Source organism: Serinus canaria, chromosome 15, assembly GCF_022539315.1.
Source record: "Serinus canaria isolate serCan28SL12 chromosome 15, serCan2020, whole genome shotgun sequence".
NCBI classification, from domain to species: domain Eukaryota; kingdom Metazoa; phylum Chordata; class Aves; order Passeriformes; family Fringillidae; genus Serinus; species Serinus canaria.
The window spans coordinates 12,188,190-12,205,913 of record NC_066329.1 but is presented as its reverse complement, the minus strand read 5'-3'; the positions used below and the strand labels follow the sequence as shown (position 1 = coordinate 12,205,913).

Sequence of the window (17,724 nt, the reverse complement as noted above, 5' to 3'; positions counted from 1 at the left end):
ATACCTGCTGATAGCTAACCTTTGGGTTGGTGTGCCAGAGAGAACAGTGGTGCTGCAGGGTGTGAGTGACTTTAATGTATCACTCTGTGTTAAACTGCATCTCTTGCTCTTTGGGATTGCTAAACAGCATTTACAAAAGCTACCTGGCATGAAATACAGGAGGATCAAACAGAAGAGCTTGTTCACAACCCCTCTCAGGCAGGTTCATGAGAGGGGCTGGGGTGGGAGCTCTCAGGGATGCTCTGGCACTGGGGGAGAGCTCTGCTCCATCCCTCTCCATGCCACTGCTGGATACCACAGAGAGGGTGGGTGGGTTGTTGGCAGTGCTCTGCAAGAGGTGCTCCTTCATTTACCAAAGGTGATGTCCTGGTGGCTGCCACTGGGGAAGGAAAAAGGTTTTCCTCTCAGATTTGGGTGAATCAGTGCTGTCTGTGATGGATTCTCACTGTGACAGGCTCTAAATGGGAACTCCCAGGGGAAATTAGCCTGCAGCTTTTGCCTTTATTAAATATTCTCCAGTGCTGTCCCAAAGGACTGTGCTTTTTAGTGCTCTGCAGTGCTTCATCTGCATTTTTAACATCACCCGCATGGAATGTGGCAATATGTGGTCTACATTTACATTAAAGCTTATGCACAAATAGTTAAGAAATGATAGATAGCATGTTCTGTTCTTCAGGTCTGGAACATGATGGGGTCCTGTACGTAGGTGTGGGAATCTCAGCTGGAGATATTGCAAATTATTACAAAGTCCAATAGCTTACTTAGAGTTAGGGCTTATAATGATTGATTTAGCCATTTATTCAAACACCTATTTAATGATTGATTAAGCCTTTATAAACTATTTGCAACTTTAAAAATGGGACCTGATGTATTGTAGCTCCATTAGCATCTAGCTAATAAAATAGGCTGTGGACCTGTAACACTGATTTTGTTGACAGAAATGATATTTCATGTGTTGAAGTATTAAGTACATTGCTACAGTGTGTTTAAGGCACAGAAGTACAGTTTCCTACCTTGCTTCTCTCCTTCCAGCTGCTCTCACAGAGCTCCTTGCTGACTTGAAGCAGAGCCCTGGTGGTGCTGGTGACTATTCACACAAATCCCAGCTGACCTGGCTGCTGCTAGAGCAGGTGGGGTCCTTCACTTTCCCCTGTGGCCCTGTCTGATCTAGGCTGAGGAAGATAAAAGTTGTAAAGGGAACAGGGTGGTTGGTTTGGAGCCATGGGATGCCAAACTGGAATTTCTCTGAAGAGGCTGAGTTGGAGTGGGAGAGCAGGAAGGCTGCTTTGAAAGAGAAGAGGTACAGGCAAAGCTCTGCACCCTGTTTCGTGTCCAGAAGTGTGCTGTCTTCTGAGTTTTAGTAGAGTTTCAGAATGGCTGGGGTTTGAAAGGACCCTAGGGATCATCTAGTTTCAGCACCCTGCCCCTCATACCTTCCACTAGATCAGATTGCTCAACCCCCCATCCAACCTCTCCTTACCTTTATTTAACCAAGTACCAGATCCTAGAGGTAAATTCTGTTCACAGGATTACAGAAGACAGACTTTTTCAAATCTCACTTCTTTGTCTGTGTATAAAAGCATTTTTTTTCCATGAAGTGCTCAACTTTCCATTTGCTTGAGCTGTACAGAGCTGGCAGCTGGGATGAGCTGTGTAATGGGATATCTGAATTGCAGCAGGAAACCAGCTCCAGTTGAAGCAGACCTGATTTAAAGGCAAATTCAGTCAAACCAGTACAAACTCCTGCTCGGAGGAATTAAAACTGCTTTATGTCCAATGGATGGCACTTCTGCTCAGGTCAGTAACTGCTGCTGAGGGATCCTCAAGTGGACAAGGAGCAGAACCTCTCAAGTGCAGGTTGAGCAAGGCACATCCCTGATGCTCTGCCCTTCTCACAGGGCTGTGGGAAGAAGGTAAAATTTGGCAAAGGCTGATTTTTCCTCTGTCCCCACTCCTGCCTAGTAGGTGGCTTTCTGCTCACATGGTTAAATGATCTCGGTGAGTGGTGTATGTTTGGATGGTAATGCTGTCCTATTCCTTGGCAGTCTGAGCTTGTAGGACTTGGAAATATTTAGGCAAGGCTGATGATGTAAATGAGCACATGGGGACGTGGGAATGGTCCTGCCCTGTGGGTGGCTGATGTAAAAACAAAACTGGGAAGCCTTTTCCAGGCTTGGGCTGGGGAACAGGGAGGTGGTTTTGTGGAAGGCTGCAATTAATATTTCTCTTTCCATGTTGTTCAAGAGTTCAGCATTCATTTCTTTACCTCTAGCATCTGTCTGCAAGATTAGTGTGTTTGTTTCTGGAGATTTCCTACTCCTTAGCAATCAGGCATGCTGTAGGAAATGGAGGGAGAAGGGGTTGGCTCCAGTGGCCTGAGCCCATTGTTCAGTTCCCAGCCAGCTGTGCTGCAGCTGTTTGCAGTGCAGAGACCACAGTGACTGGAACACAGGGGGTTTCCCAGAGGCAGAGGAGGGTGCCCTGTCTGCCTGTGCCCTTCCAGGGGGATGTGTGTGGGTGTTGTGTACAGTGCCAGGTGCTGCTCTGGGACATTGTGATAGGATGAAGAAAATGAAGGTTTATTTACCCGAACTGCTCTAATATTTTCTTTCCTTGATTTTTCTGTCTCTGTCAAGTTTATCACTTTTAACCTAAGGATAAGAAATGAACTGTGGGGGACACTAATGGATTGCAAGAGGGGAAACAGCAAATTCCCCTTTGGGTTAGAGTTTACTGTTCAAGCCTTGACCTTGTTAAAACTTGTTAACGCAATAAAAGTTTGAGTATTTAAAGACAAGCGACTTCTTCCTGCCTTGAGGGGCATAATTAAGTCATTTCACACCCCTTAAACCGGAGCTGTGGGAGGAGGACTGAGGAGCTCCCTATCCTGCCTGCCTAAGTTGGTCACCAGCCTTGCACCTGGGTCATCTCTGTCCTGCAAGGCAGCACTTCTGAGCTTTGTAGAGCTTCTGCTGTGAGAGTCTGGCAGTGGTTGTGTGGGAAACCTGCTGTTTCCCAACTGCTGGGAGGATGGCATTGCTCCTTTTGTAGGGCAGACAGTTCTTCCATTGGCTGAAATTGTGGTCAAGCGTTTTGTATTAAAGCAGACTGAATTTCCTGGGTAAAGCATGCAGCAGAGCTTCACAATGTGTGTGTGCTGTGTTCATCCATAAAAGTTCCTGTACAGCTTAAAAGCTGGAGAGTTACCCAAATGCAGAAACTTGCTGTTTTTCCAGTTTGAAGTGGCCTGTCTGTGCCTACTGAGCTGTAATCAGTACCCAGTGGTGTGAATTCTTCTGGAATTGCAGCTCCAAAGATGGACAGATAAGGACTTTGCCATGTCAGGGGGCCCCAGGAGCACACACACACTGCCCAGCTGTGCAGAGGAGTAACTCCTGATGTGACTGCTTTACGCCTGGAGTGCTGTGATGGCCTCTTGGCTATTTAAAAAGCATTTGGCTTCATTTTATCTTTTTTTGGTTGGATTTGTGTTCCCTGGCTGGGCTCAGGGGTTTTGCAGGAGCAGTGGGAAGGGCTGTGTGCTGTGCTACAGAGCACTCACAGGCACCACAGCTATTTTCAGTGAAATCCACCATCAATGGCTACTCCCAGTAAAGCAGCAGGGCTGTTAAAGGCACTTGTCTCATGAGCAGCTCAACTGCCCAAGCAGAAGTCATGGAGATTTGGGGGCAATAATTGTCTTAGCTATCCCTGTGTAAGCTGCCCTATTTCAACTTGATACCACAGGAAGCTCATTGCCTCAGCAGAGACAATTTTGGATGCCATGTCTTTTCTTGCTGTGCATGATGAGCATTCATCTTAGTTTAAATCTGAGGCCTTCATCAAGGTTATTAGCTCAATGCATGGAAATACTGGGAAGCATCCTTAAGTACCTCCCAGATGGACTCTGGAAAGATGATTATGCCATAATTTGTTTCTATAGCTCCACAAAAGCAGTATTTGACCTTGAGGCTGTGGCTCTCCTATTTCCTGTGCTGGCATTCCCAGTGCTCCTGTCCAGACCAGCTTGGTGAGAGTTCAGTGAGTCAGGGACAGAGCTGCTGTTTGCCCAGGAGCTGTGCTGCCCACACGAGGAGGATTGCTTTGTGTCACACGCTTCCCTCGTGGTTTTCTTTGTTTCTGTTCCATGGCTGAAAGGTTGGGGGGTGAGGAGCCCTTTGAAACCTTGGCCCCAGGACAGGTGGAGGGGGACAGGAGGTACCTGTTTGTGCCTGTACAGTGGCAACAGCAAATTGGGCCAGTGACTCATTTTAGGAATAGCTTGACAGTGGCAGCTCAGGGGGTTTTTAGAGTAGTTATTAATTATTATTACTAAATAGCTTTGAGTTCAGCAATTGCTAAACAGGATGGACTGATAGCCCAGGGACTGGGCTTTTTGCCAGCAAACAAGGCAAAAGTTTCCCCTCCCTCCCATGTGACTGGGCAGGGAGAGCAGAGTCTTCTGACCCCAGTGTTCATTGCTTCTCCCTGCAGCAGCAGACCCTGCAAGATATCTCATCTGTGCAGCATGAATTACAGTCACCTTTCAAGGGCTCCTGCAGACTGAGTCCTCAGGCTCCCAGAAACCTGTAAATGACAGGCTGAAAACCATTGCCCCAAGCCCAGGAGAGGCAAATGACAAAGGGTCTGAGCAGGCTGCAGTTGAGAAGTGTCCTGATGGACAAGGCAGGACTCCTGGTCTGCTGGGGAGTGACTGACAGCTTTGGACAGCGTGTTGTCAGCAGGACTGAGCTTGGCAGGGAAGCACTGAAATCCTGATTGCCCACTTGCCTGAGTTCAGTTATTAAACACATCGGGACTCCCCAGCTGTTCTGTGAGCCTGTCTCTAGAAACATAACCCAAACCTGGCTCCTGCAAAGTGCTGTCTGCCTTGGAGGGAGCTGGAGCTGTGCAAGCCTTTCCTTCTTTTCAGGGTAAGACTCCTCTGTGGATTCAGAGCAGGTTTGCTGCAGTCCAGGCCTCTTGCTGCAGTGGGCTGTGGTTTATGTACGGGGTATTTGACAAGGGGATGGAGGAGGAGGTGGAGGTGGAGGTGATGTTCTCCTGCTCCCCTTCCCTCACTGCAAATTGCCCTCGTTGTATGCAAACATTGGAATTTTTTGGTGCCTCTAGAGAGACTTTGACTTTCTGGCTAGAAGCTATTAATTACCTTGACAAGAAAAGGAGAATATAGCCAATTAATGGCTGCTACTGCTTGGACCTGTCTGACTGTGAACTAATGAGCAGCTCCTTTCTCTGGGCCACCAGCGAGCCAGAACTTCTCATCAGTGTTCCTGGGGAGAAATGAAAGCAGCAGCAATATGCAGCAACAAATAGCTGGAATTCAGTTATTAACCTGGGCTGAAAATTGACTTTATCTGCTAGTAATTACCTGGAGGATATTAGGAGGAAAGCCCAGGGGAGGGTTCAGAGCTGGCATTTGACAGACCATCACAAGTGGCTGAGTAGCATTACCTCAGTTCCCATCCGGAGTCTGGTGCACAGGGCTGTGCTGGGTGTGTGCAACAACTGCAGTGAAAACTAGGAGTGAAATGGGTTAGTTTAAAACAGCTCTGCTCCCAAAAGACCCCTTCCTTTAGTGATATTTTATGGCACAGTTGCATAGCATCTCATATATTTTTGAGTACCTTGGTTTACAGGTCATTTAATTTATTTGCAGGCTTCGTTTCGGTTCCCTAGGGTAATTCTGTTCCTTTGCACGTGTCTTCCTAGGGAGGCATTAAATTGTGCAGTTTGTCACAATAGTTCAGCTTTTATGCTGGCAGTTGGTGCTCTTCAAAGATCCTCTTGTGAAGTTTAGACTCCTGAATCATTAGAGGATCATGAAAGAAAAGGAATAATTTAGAAGGCAAAGATGTTTTGTCGCCTTTGAAAACTGGGAATGTGCGAAAGGAGAAAATGTTTAGTGGTACAATCTTCCTCAAAGAACTTATCTTAGGAACTCCAGAAAATGAATTTCCCTTCTTTATTCAGGATGTAAATAACTGAAAATGTCACTCCTGAGCTGAGTAATTTGTTCAACAAAAGGATCTGGAGGAGATGACTCCCCTCGCTTTCATGAATGTGCCCAAGACATCAGAGGACCTGTCTCTTTAGCAACATGAACTGAAGGGTTTGAAAATCAAATGAGCAGTGTGTTCTGTGCAAAATATATAAATAAATCTCGCAGGTGCTTTGTAATCTGCCTTGCATTTTAAAAGCCTTGCTTGTCTGGGTAGCCTGGGCTCTGGGTTAGCTCCTGGGAGCAGCAAGTGGTCACAGTGGTGATGTGTTGTAACAGTGATGGTTGTTAATGTGCTGTTCAATGCACTTGGGAGTGGGGCTGAAATTCCCATATGCTAACACAGTATCATTGTCAGCAAGGAATTGCGTGGGGTTTTTTGATTTAAACTTGCTGGTGTGTGTTTATTCAACTGAGATTAGAAATGCCTAATGGTTCCAGCATTTAAGTCCATGTTTAATGTAAGATGGTGTACAGTGTGAGCAGGGAAAAGAGAGAAATGGGGTCTGGAAGTGGGGAGAGAAGGAGCTTTGCCCTGGAACGGGCTGTCTGCACTTGTACCATGGTTAAAATTGCCTGGATCCCATCCCAGGTGGATGTGGCAGCACAGGGTGAATATTGCAGCACACCAGGCTGCCAGGCAGGGGGTTGGGCAGAAGGAGGGTTTGGTTTGTTCCTTTGCACAGCTCATCTTGCCCCAGCAGATGTGCTTTTTAGTTTCAACTCCTGCATTTCTGTATCTGGGACTTTGAGATGGGCTTCCACCACAAAATGGGGCATTTTCAGCTGTTTTTCCATCCCTGGGGTTTTACCAGGGATCAGTTCTGTTAGTCTGCTTTGGCTGTCCTGCACTGGTTTTCTTATCTGTCTCCTTTATGGCATCTGATTGTCACTCCTTTCCTTTCCCTCTCCACTCCCCTGCCCTGTTTCCCTTTGCAGTCCCAGTGCCCGGGTGGTTTCATGTTTGGGCTTTTTTTTAATTTCCTCTCCAGGCGTTTCTATTTGTCTTTGCAGATCATCTTCAACAAAGGCCTTGCATGGTCTAATTTGTTTTCTATTTCCAGCCCAGACTTAAAATAACTCCTTTGTTCCATGAATGGCCTGTGCATGGATCCAAATCCCACCTCCCCCCCCTTTTTTTTTTTTTTTTTACTTTTTTTTAGTGTGGATTTCTGTTTCACTGTTCCTTGTCACTATCTTTAATTACTTGAAGTGTCCCTTTTGGGCATGTGGGTTGTGTGTGGCCGTGTGTGTGCTGGCTGTCCCCGCTCCCCTCGGAGCAGCTTGGGAATGGGTTTGCAGGGCTGTGGGTGCCTTGGCACAGGAAGCAATGATGCTGTTGCATAACAGGAGCAGCTCTGCCATCGTGTCCCTGCTGACAGGCTCGCTGCTCAAAGAGCCATGCGTTGTCTGCATGGTTTACCAGTCTCAGAGGCAAAATCAGGAGGTGCTTATGTTCTTTAGATTGATTCCAAGGGGAGAATCCAACACTGGGAGTTGGGAGACTAAAGGAAAAGAAGCACATTAGGACTGGATTTGAAAAGCAAAGGCTCAGACTGGCCGTGTTGATGCTGACCTGAGGCTGGAGCCATGGCCAGGCTGGCACTTGGTGTGTGGCTTGTGCATTTTAACAAGACAATGTCCCTGCAGCTGGGGAGTGACGGCCAAGCACTCCTGCAAAGAGAAATGGGACAGTCTTGTTCTTTTAAGCACATACATGTCCCTCTGGGAACCATCACAAGGTCACTTGCAGCCCCTCTGCTGAAGGCTGGGTTGTATTTAAAGCATGTGAAATCCCTGCAAGTGCTCCTCTGGTGAGGAGGAGTGCTGGGGCAGGTGCGCAGGTGTCTCATCAGATTCTCCTGCTGTGGGTTGGGGTCTGAGCAAGGGCTGTCAGGGACAGGAATCACAGTGCACAGTCAGCATGTCCTTTCCAGAAGCATCAGGCTGGGAGCAGCTGGCCTGGCAAACCTGCTTTTTGAAACACTACTGGGAATGGGGCTGGCAAAATCCAACACTCTGACCTTGCTCCGTGCCGCCACGGTGCCAAGATCTGTACACAAATGCTGGCAAAGGTTATCTTGGGGCAGAGCTAAACATGGGTCCTGTGCCCAAAATAGCTTGGAAAGATTGAAAAGGAGAAATGCAAGTGGCAAATCCTGCTTTGTGGCTTTGGGCAGTGATAGGAGCAGGGCAGAGAAGTCATCTTTCATCAGGGCTTGGAACCGGTTCTGTGTGAAGCCATGCCGTGGTTGGGAGAGCTGATGCAGCCTGATTGCAGCTATGAGACAGCAAACCAGCATGGGAGACTTCAGCTCCTGAGCTTCTGTCATCCCCTCCATGGCCTTAGGGAGCAGTTGTACCTTCTTACAAGGGCAACACCCTGCTCTGAGCAGCTCTGTGGTGGGGCTTGCAAGGTCCCTTCTTCCCCCAGATCTGCTGCCGTAATTGGTTGGCTCACCATGGGTCAGGCAAGGGAAAAATCTAGTTCAGAAGTCATCTGGGCAAAAGACAAAAGGGAGGAGAGCCTCTGCCAGCAGGTGAGCTGGGAAATGGGACAAGAGCTGTTTTGACAAGAGCTGTTTTGGGTACTGATATTGGAGGAGCAGTTGAGGAGCTGCAGGATCTGACCATCATGTGCGGGGTGCTGCCAGTTTGGCTTGACTTCTGTACTCCTCCAAAGCAAGGAGAATGTTTTAGGATCACATGCAGGTACAAGCCTTGATCCTTGGGGTTGAAATAACCTCTCCTTCATGCCACAGAGCTCAGGATGTGCCTGATTTTTCCTGTTGACCCCGTGCTGCAATGTTAATGTAAAACCTCTGTGCTCTGCTGTGATTGAACTGTGGATTCCCGGGCTGCAGACATTGACATTGTTATCTTTGTTGTTCTGAATAGAGCCCTAAATTTGTGGCAGACAGCCTGCTTTCCTCTTGAAAGGACTTCATAGATACAGTACATACAAATATTTGTGTTTAATGTCAACTGTCTTCCAAGAAAATTTCATGCACATATTGATTAGACAAATCCATTAACGTTACGTTGCGGTGCATTTCTTAGGAACAGCTCTCTACCCATTTTCATCACATCTAAATTATTTCTGCTTCCACTAGGCCTTTAAAGCAAGAGTGAGTAAATCTCTTAGCTGCTTTTCAGGTCTGGTTTTGATCTAGAGCTGCAGTCAGTGGGGTGGAGGCTGACAAGCAGTGCACTCTGCTGTGCCACACACAGCTGGGTGCTGGGGTTTTTTAGGCACCATGGTTGGTTGGACTCCTGGAGGTGGATGTTACAGCTTGGTGTTAATGAAGCATCATTACAAAGGTCTCCTTAACTTTTATTTGGAAATACATAAGTTGACTGGAGGATATATACCTTTTATTTCTTGTTTGAGGAGGAAAATTGTCGTGTATTTAGCATTTCATTAAAGATGACTTTGTTGTTTTTTCCAAAACCTGCATCATTTAATGTAATTAAATATGAGCTTTGTTGTCAATACTCTTCAGTTAAATGCACTGGTGAGTGCCAACAGTATTTCTCTTACTTGCCATGTCTGCATGGTGTGGTGGTAGTAGTATCTGCCTTTTCATAAGGGGTATGGCAGGCCTTTTGTGGGCTGTCTCTTAACGTCTTCTGTAGATCACCCATGGTCCGTAGACCACAAGTTGAGTAACATTACTCTGGGCTTAGGAAACAAAATATTCTGTTAATCTTATTTCAGCATGTCCGTACTTTTTTTTTTTTTTTAAAGTGTGTTTTGAACTTGAGCCATGTGTTTTTGTTGGGATCTTTAAAACTCCTGTGAGAACAGATGAACCAGTATTTTCTGTGAGCTGGGAGTGTCTTGTTGTTCTCACCTTTCAGATAGATGAACTCAGGCACGGGGTAATTACAGCAACTGGCCCACATTTGTGTTGTACCAGTCAAGCCAGGGACCTCACCTGGGAATCCTGCTCTCCCTGAGGAGGCCAGAGCAAATCAGGAAGGTTGTCTCTAACTTTGAGGAGCAACAAGTGTGTTGGATGATGTTAATTAATTTTTTTTTTTTTTTTTGCAGCTGGATTTAATTGCAAACCCCTTATTTTAGAGCTGCAGGGGTTGAGCAGGGTCCTGCCTGTATCAGTGTAGGCTTTGCTGTGGTAGGGAGCTGCACTAAAGGTCCAGGGTGGAGCTGTACAGCCCTGTGCCTGAGTGGGCTGGGAATCCAGAGGTGGCTGCAGGGTGTTGTGGACTCCTCTGTGCCCCTCTTTTGGATGTGAATGTGCTTGGCCTGGTGCTGTGCACCCTGTTAGCCCAGGCTGGGGACACTGCTGGGAGCTGGCTGGTGCTGGGGCAGAGCTCCTTGGCATGTGGGCCAGCCTGCAGCAACTTGCTGTGGCTTGTAGTGTGCTTTTGTGGTGTGAATTGGGAGAACAGGTGATGGGGAAATGAATTTTAGGTGGTAAATGGCACGTGAAGAGGAGAAAGAGGAGAAGCAGGGTGGTTGTAGGGGGAGGATGGGGGAGTTTGGGAGGCTTTAGCAGTGGGGTGGAATCCTGTGAGTATAAACAGGGACGGGAGGTTCCATAGGCACTCTCCTCCTCCACAGGTTCATGTTGTAGCCCTGATTCTGGTTGTGGTGATAACCTCCAGCTTTCTCCTGTTCCTAATCAGAGACCATAAATCTCCTGGTACCTAGTGCTGTAATGGCTAATGCAGGTTTGTGGGTAAAACAGTCTCAGATGGAGACTCTAACTGGGGGGGGGAAATACCTTTCCTGTGAGACAATGTCTGTTCTTCATCAAAATCAGTTGAGAAAGTAAGAACTAAACAGTTTGATTTTAAAGATTTAAAGAGCCTGGCTGCCCTCTCTCTCTTACTTCCATTAATCTGTTCCTATTGTTTGTGTTCCTCTCTTAAAAAATAATTAATAGAGTTTGGGAGGAGGAGGCACCCAGTGTCTTTTGCTGGGAATAGGTGTCCTGGTGGTGTCCCAGCTGCTCCCAGAGAAGGACACCAGTGCATGTCCTGTAGGATGTGCTCCCACTTTACTCCCCAGTGGGAGCCCCCATAATGTTTTTGCCTGCTGGGCTGGGCACATGGAATGTAAAAATGGGACCTGAGGTGTGATCTAAGGCATCTGTGGAGCTGCCCCAGTGCTTTGGTGACCTTGTTTGGCTCCAGCCCAGTCCTACTGTGGTAGAAACATCCAGGGCTTGTGCTGGTAACCTGCTGTTTGCAGATGTGGGAATGCATGGGCAGTGCTTCTCTCCTGCCTGCAAGGACCATGTGATTTTTACTTTAGTCTTCCCAGGGCTTCTAACGAGAAGCCTCAATAGAGGCAGAGGTGGTTTGCTGCCCTTGTTAAGGAAAAATCCTTTTGTGCTGCTGCTAGCTTGTGATTAATTCAGGGCACAGCTCACAGACACTGTGCCTTGGTGCAGGACAGTTTTGTTGGCCCCTGTGTTTCATCCTGTGTCTCTTTTCCTCTAGTAGACAGTTAACTTTTTTTAGTTGCACAGACCAAGGCAAAAAAGCTTTTAAAGTGTTTTAGAGCTCGATACCATGTGGCTTTGCACCTGGTGCTGTGTTTTAAGCTGAACTGCTGATCTGAAGAGTTAAAGAAAAAAAATCATCCTATTTCTTTTATTCTAGACAGCTGCCTCAGCATGGTCAGGTCTACCTGCTGTGCTTCCAGGAAGCCTTGGCTTGCTGAAAGCTGCCATGGACTCTGGGTTGGACTGTGTGTGTCTGTGTGTGTGTGTATATTTTTACATGTGCTAATTAACTTGTAGGTGGCTGTAAGCCAAGATGTCTGAGTTTGAATCTGTTATTGGGAAAGTACCTTAAATTACTGCAGATCCCACTGAGCTTTCAGAGCCCCTGAGAGCCCCTGGAACACGTCCTTGGCAACTGCAGGGAGGGTTCAGAGCCCCTAGAGCTGGACTGTAGGAGGGCTGGGAGGGTGCTGGTGTCTCCCTGGCTGGTGAGCACAGCAGATTTTGGACCATGTGCTCCTGGCACTGTCCCCAGCTTGGGGTGGGAATGGGTGAGCAAAATCCCATCCAGTCGGAAGCGTGAGGGGAAGTGGGACAGTCATACTGGAAGTATAAATACGCCTGTTCTGGGTATCTCTGAATTCCCCCGTGTGCACAGGGGCTTTCCTGCCCTGGCTGGATTGCACTGAGCACGCCAAGCTCTTGCATGGGGAGGCTGTCTCCTCTGGGATGAGGGTCAGGCTGCTCCCAGGCCACCGGTGCTTCCCTGGGCTGGCAGGTAAGGTGCCCTGGGGCTCAGCAGGGATATGTGGGTGCAGAACTGGGGGGAGTGAGCTGAAAGCAGGAGGGACCTGGTTGTCCATTGGCACCCTGCCTTGAGAACTAAACCTTGTCTTTTTCCATTTGTCACTTGGTAAAATACCTTACTCAGAGACTCACCTGACCCCCATCAGTGTGGTGATTCTTTGTGTGTCTGTCATCCTTAGTCTTCATGGGGATTTGCTGAGAAGATGATTTCTCTAAGATTTGACCTCTGGGTGAGAGGGCTGCCTTGCCCTGGCTGTCAGGGGCAGTTGCTTGGTTTGGTTTATTTCTGGCTGTGAGGTGCATGGCTGCTGGCAAAGCAGAGAGGCAGCCCTGTGCCTGCCTGCAGCAGATAGCGAGGGGTTTATCAGCCCAGGTTCATCTGTGGTCTCGCAGGAGGGAAAAGAAATAGAAAAAGAAAAGCTTCCTCTTTCTTTTTTCTTCCCCCCCCCCCCCCCCCAGCTTTCCCACCCCGTTTTTGGTTTTTGTGCACGCCAACTGCTGTTTCAGTTGAAATTGCGTTGGCTGGGGCTGGCTGTGCTCCCCATGTACAGAGACCACAAGTGTGGGGAGAGGCTCCTGGGAGCACTGGAAGTTTCCTTTGCTGTTCCTGATGTGGTGCTAGAAGAGTTTGATACTGCCAAAAACCTTGCACAGATCCATACATAACATGTAGCTGCACTGGGGAGGAGCTGTGTGAGCATGCACAGCCCTGGGTGGGATGGGGAATGGGTCCCAGGGAGCTGATCCCTGCTTGGGATCAGTCCTGATGACATCCCCTGACCCAGGCAGGCAGCAGAGGCAATTTAAGCTTTGTTAACTAGCTGTTAATTTGAGAATAATAGTTAATGCACCTCACACTGACAGCCATGAAGAACAGCATTTAGACCTTTGCTACTTTTTCATTGTAATCCAGACAAAAGCCAGGAGGCTTAAAATCATCACCAAGCAAACAGTGTGAAGTATCTCTAAAAATCAGTAACTTGTAAATCTGCCCTTGGGGCCAAGAGGCACCTTCCCACTTTGTTGGTTTTCCTGATTTTGTTGCAGCTGCTTAAGGAATTGCAGCAGGTGGTAGAGGAGTCAATGTGTGGGTGACAGGGTGTTTGTGAAAATACCCTCAGGGTTGTGCTGTGTTCTCTGGCACTCTGGCCCTATCAGAAGGACTGATCCAGGTGGCACTGAAGGTGTGTGACATGTTTTAGCCCTGGGTTTTATTGTAGCTTCATGGATGGACACAGCTGCAGGCGCGGTCAATGCCTGTTGTCCCTCTTGCTATTAGATCAGGGCTTACTCAGAGGGCTGCAGAAGTGGCCACAGCTTGGAAAGAAGAGCACTGACTTGTGAGAGTGTGGAGGTTGAAAGGGATGAGCCGGGGGGGGGCCTTATGCCTTTTTGAGCCTTTTGTTGAAATGCCAAAACTCTAGACTGTGCTTTTGGAAACTGAGTCACCCTGCAAAAAAATACCCATCTCCAAGAGACTTGGAGATCAGCAGGACCCAAAGAAATAGCTGGCAGTTTGGCTTCCTGGTGCTGCTGGGGGCGGGTGAAGGCTTTCTGGGGAAATTGGGTGGGATAAATTTGGGGAAATCTTACATTTGAACTTCCTGTGATAGGAATAATCTGCAGAAAAAACTGAGCAGTGGGGTTTGCCAAATGGAGAACAGGGCTGCTGGGGAACTGCGAGGGCAGTGAGGTTTTGGTGACAGCCCAAGCCCTGACCCTCGGTTGTCTCACAGGACTGCGGCTGACTGAATTCTAACCTGCTGCTTTCCCTCTTCCTTCCAGCTCTTGCACGACGTGGAAAGCGCACACACGATGAAGAGGAGCTCTCTGCTCTCCTAATCCTTGGCTGGTGATTTGGAGGCAGCCGCCAGCGCCTTGGCCATGTCAGGCTCCACGCAGCCCGTGACGCAGAGCTGGCGCGCGGCCGAGCCGCGCTACCCCCCGCACGCCATGTCCTACCCGGTGCAGATCGCCCGGCCACACGCGGTAAGGCCACTGCCACAGTCTTACTTTCTGAAAAATCCCTTTGCCCAGGATTCTTCTCCTGGGAAGCTGAGGAGCCTCGGAGAAAAAGAAAACCAATTTTATCTTAGTTGCTTCTCCTGTGTTTCGCTCCTTTGGAATGTGTTTGGAGATTGTTTATCCAACAGGTGGTTGTTTCATTGGGTTTCTGGTGAGTTGTTTTGACTCAATGGCAAATCAGTGCCGAGCTGTGTCAGGATTCTGAAGAGAGCCATGAGCTGTATTATAATCTTTTTAGCCTTCTGTTAGTATCCTTTCTGTATCCTTTAGTATAGTTTATTCTTTAATATAATATAGTATCATAAAATAATAAATTAGCCTTCTGAGAACAAGGAGTCAGATTCATCATTCCTTCCTTCATCGGGGCACCTCTCAAATACAATAGGCCACGGCTTTCCTTCCCTAGCCCCTGGCAGGGTGGGAGCCCACGGGGGCATCCCTGGTGCCAGGGCAGCGGTTCAGCTGCGCCGCTCTCGGCTGCGACTGTTACGGAGAAATCAGACCATTTCCGTGCCTGTGGTACAAGATTTCATTGTTCCTCTCTCATGGGATCCTCTTTTGTTTCTCCATATGTTGCTTTCAGTTTTTCTCTCCTTTCCAGCCTTTTCCTAAGCACTTGCTGTAGTGGTGCTCACAGGCTCTGGTGCCTGTGTGTGTTTGTCCTCCTGGCAAGAGCACCCTTGATTGGGTGCATCCAGCCTGGGGGCAAAGGGGAAGGTTTGACCATTCTTGTGGAGCAGGAGCACATGCCCTCCAGCCCTTTCTGGCATGGCCTTTCCTTGGCACTGAATCACAAGGGCAAGACCATCTTCAACGTGTGGGTTTACTGAGAAGCAGTCCTTGCTCCTCACACCCGCAGGAGAGCTCTGCTACTTGCCCAGCAAACTGCTGAGTGAACCTGCCTCCTGCCCTGTTAGCAGACCTGCCTCTCTTTATGCAGCTCTCCCGGGGAGCAAGAAGATAACTGAGCTGCTGAGCTTTCCATTTTATCCTTTCCCTTCTTTTCCCCCCCCTCTTAGTCTTGACCTGTAATCTTTTCTCTTCTTGGATCAAGGCATAAGCTGCAGATGATTTTTTTTTTTGGCTCTGTCTTGTTGAATGTACCAGAGCTCACAGAGGTTAATTCACCTGGATCCAGCCTCTCCTTTCTGTGCTGTCTCACTCATGCCTGTGTTTGCTCATCCTGGACGGGTGAATGTTTTTCGTTTAAGCCCTTAACGGAGGAAACTCTTCTTAGTGGAACAGCTTTAGTCAGCTCAGGCTGCTTAAAGGAATCTTATTAGGTGCTGGAGTATGGCTCACACTTCCAAGAGTCTTTGGAGCTGCTTCTTGGTGGATCACAGTGAGGTGGAAGGTGCCTGAAATGCAAGTCAGGCAGGAGAAGTCTGGGGGTTGCATTTGGCAGTCACAGCCACCGAATGGTCAAATTTAGTCTGTACTGATTTTAGTGTTTGACTTGAGAGCCTGGAAACACACAAAATGCCAGCGAAGGGATGAAATTCCCTCATTTGCCCTCTTTGCCTGGCTTCAGCAGAGTGGCACAAGGAGCAGACCTGGAGATTGGAAAGGCTTTGAAATAGAAATGTTAAGGAGGGTGCAGGACGAGCTCTTGGCTGCATTTGCTGGCTCATCTACATCGCTCGGGGCCTGCGTGCTGCTGCACAAAGGAGCTTTTCATCCTGGCTATGAGACACGCTGACCTGGTTCGATTTATGGGAGCTTTGCTTCCATCGCTGTGAGCGTGTTTGTTTGGGGGCTGGAACATAACCAAGAGCATTTGTCTCAAAAAGAAAATCCCAGTTCTCCTTTTTATAAGAAACCCAAGCGGGAGGAGGATGCAACCAGGTGAGCATGATCTGCAGTTGTTGCAAGACTGTGGTTTAAAAACAAACCAAAGGAACCTCAGTCTGCAGTGTGGAGACAGATTTTAAAAAGGGTGTGAATGGCTCCTGTCCTTGGGGTGCTGAGCCCTTGTCTCCTGAAAAATCCCACCTGCTTCCCCTTGGTGCTGCAAGAGCAGGATGAGCAGATTGATTGCAGTGGGCTGGAGCTGGGGGTTTCTGCAGCCTGCAGTGAACATTGGTTCTGTTCTGTTGTGTTAATGTTGGAAGAAGCTGCTGGCATTTACTTCTAGAAGCTATTTTTACAGGCACATGTAATCACCCGGAGTTATGTGATACCTTTTGGGTGTCTGGATGCAGGAGAGGTCCGAGCTGAGATGTTTTTTTGGATGGAAAGCCAGAAGACTCCTGTGGGCAGAAGCGTGCCAGCCCCACACAAAGGGACGCACCTTGCCTGTGCTGGGAGGGCAGGCAGAGTGTTTCTGGAAGCGTGTCCCTGCATGATCTGCCCCGCCGCTCTCAGCTGTTCACAAACACGTGTCTCTTGCTCGGCGGCGCCGTGAGCTGGAGCCTGGCCATGGCTCTGGGGCTGGAGCTGATCTCTGGTGGGATTGCTTGGGAGAGGAGAGCCCAGTTCCTTTGAAGTTGCTGCACTGTTTAATATTAAAAGTCAGCGGTATTTGCTTGCATGTCTTGGCCAGGTCAGTTTTGTCATGGGGTGTGTTTGTACAGTGAGGACTTGTTTGGAAGAAACCAAGAGAGGCCAAAACCAACCTGACACTAACATATCTTGCATCTAATTAAATTTTTGGTTCTGGTTTGTTGCATTCCAAGACATCCTTTCCTGAGAATTGGGAATTTGTCAGCTCAGGGATCCTTATCCTGGTGGTGGAAACGCCCTGGGTCACCTCCTGGGCGCGTGTGCAGGGCTGAGCACAGCAGGGCTGCAAATGCTATTATAATATAAATAAATAATCACAGCTCAACTGTGACGGTCGCACCCAGGGAAATGCGGCGCGGCAGGAATGCTGAGCTCAGAAATGAGCCGTGACATTATTTTAGGCTTGGAGACACTTTATGAAAAGTGATTTAAAGGATTGCAGCTGTTTGATTTCACAGATGAGGCAAGTGAGAGGAGATGTTGTGAAGGGGCAGGAGGCGGTGGAAGCAGGCTGAGGGATTTTTCTTCTCCCATCGCATAAAGCCTAAGGGAATATCCAACAAAATGGGGAAAAAAAGTGTATTTCAAGTAAACAAACAGAAATATGCTTTGTACATATGGGCACCTCCTCCCAGCAGCATGTTCCACGAGCTACTGCTGAGTTTGGAGCTGGCAGAGGAGACCAGTACTGGTTGAGTGAGGATGTTTGTTGTCTGGTTTCACTCTTGGTTGCCAGCTTTGGGCAGGGCTGTGAACCCGTGGGTCTGACCCAGACTGAGCTCGCTCCAATGGCTGACGCAGCAAACGGGTGCTTCCACAGGGTAAGCAACACACTCAGGTGTCTTCTTTCTCTTCCTCCTCACTGAGAGATATCTGGTCCCAACAGCTGTTGGG

At 48.3% G+C, this 17,724-nt stretch overlaps 1 protein-coding gene across 14 annotated transcripts in view; it reads left to right on the top strand.

The window, feature by feature from the left end:
• NCOR2 (nuclear receptor corepressor 2) overlaps nt 1-17,724 on the top strand; it is a 225,854-nt gene that overhangs the window by 56,450 nt on the left and 151,680 nt on the right. For all 14 annotated transcript variants that reach the window (XM_050980353.1, XM_050980352.1, XM_030233515.2 and 11 more), the window contains exon 2: nt 14,089-14,292. In XM_050980353.1, the coding sequence (XP_050836310.1) occupies nt 14,188-14,292 (105 nt within the window). In that variant the 5' untranslated portion in view covers nt 14,089-14,187. The remainder of the gene's footprint in view (nt 1-14,088; nt 14,293-17,724) is intronic.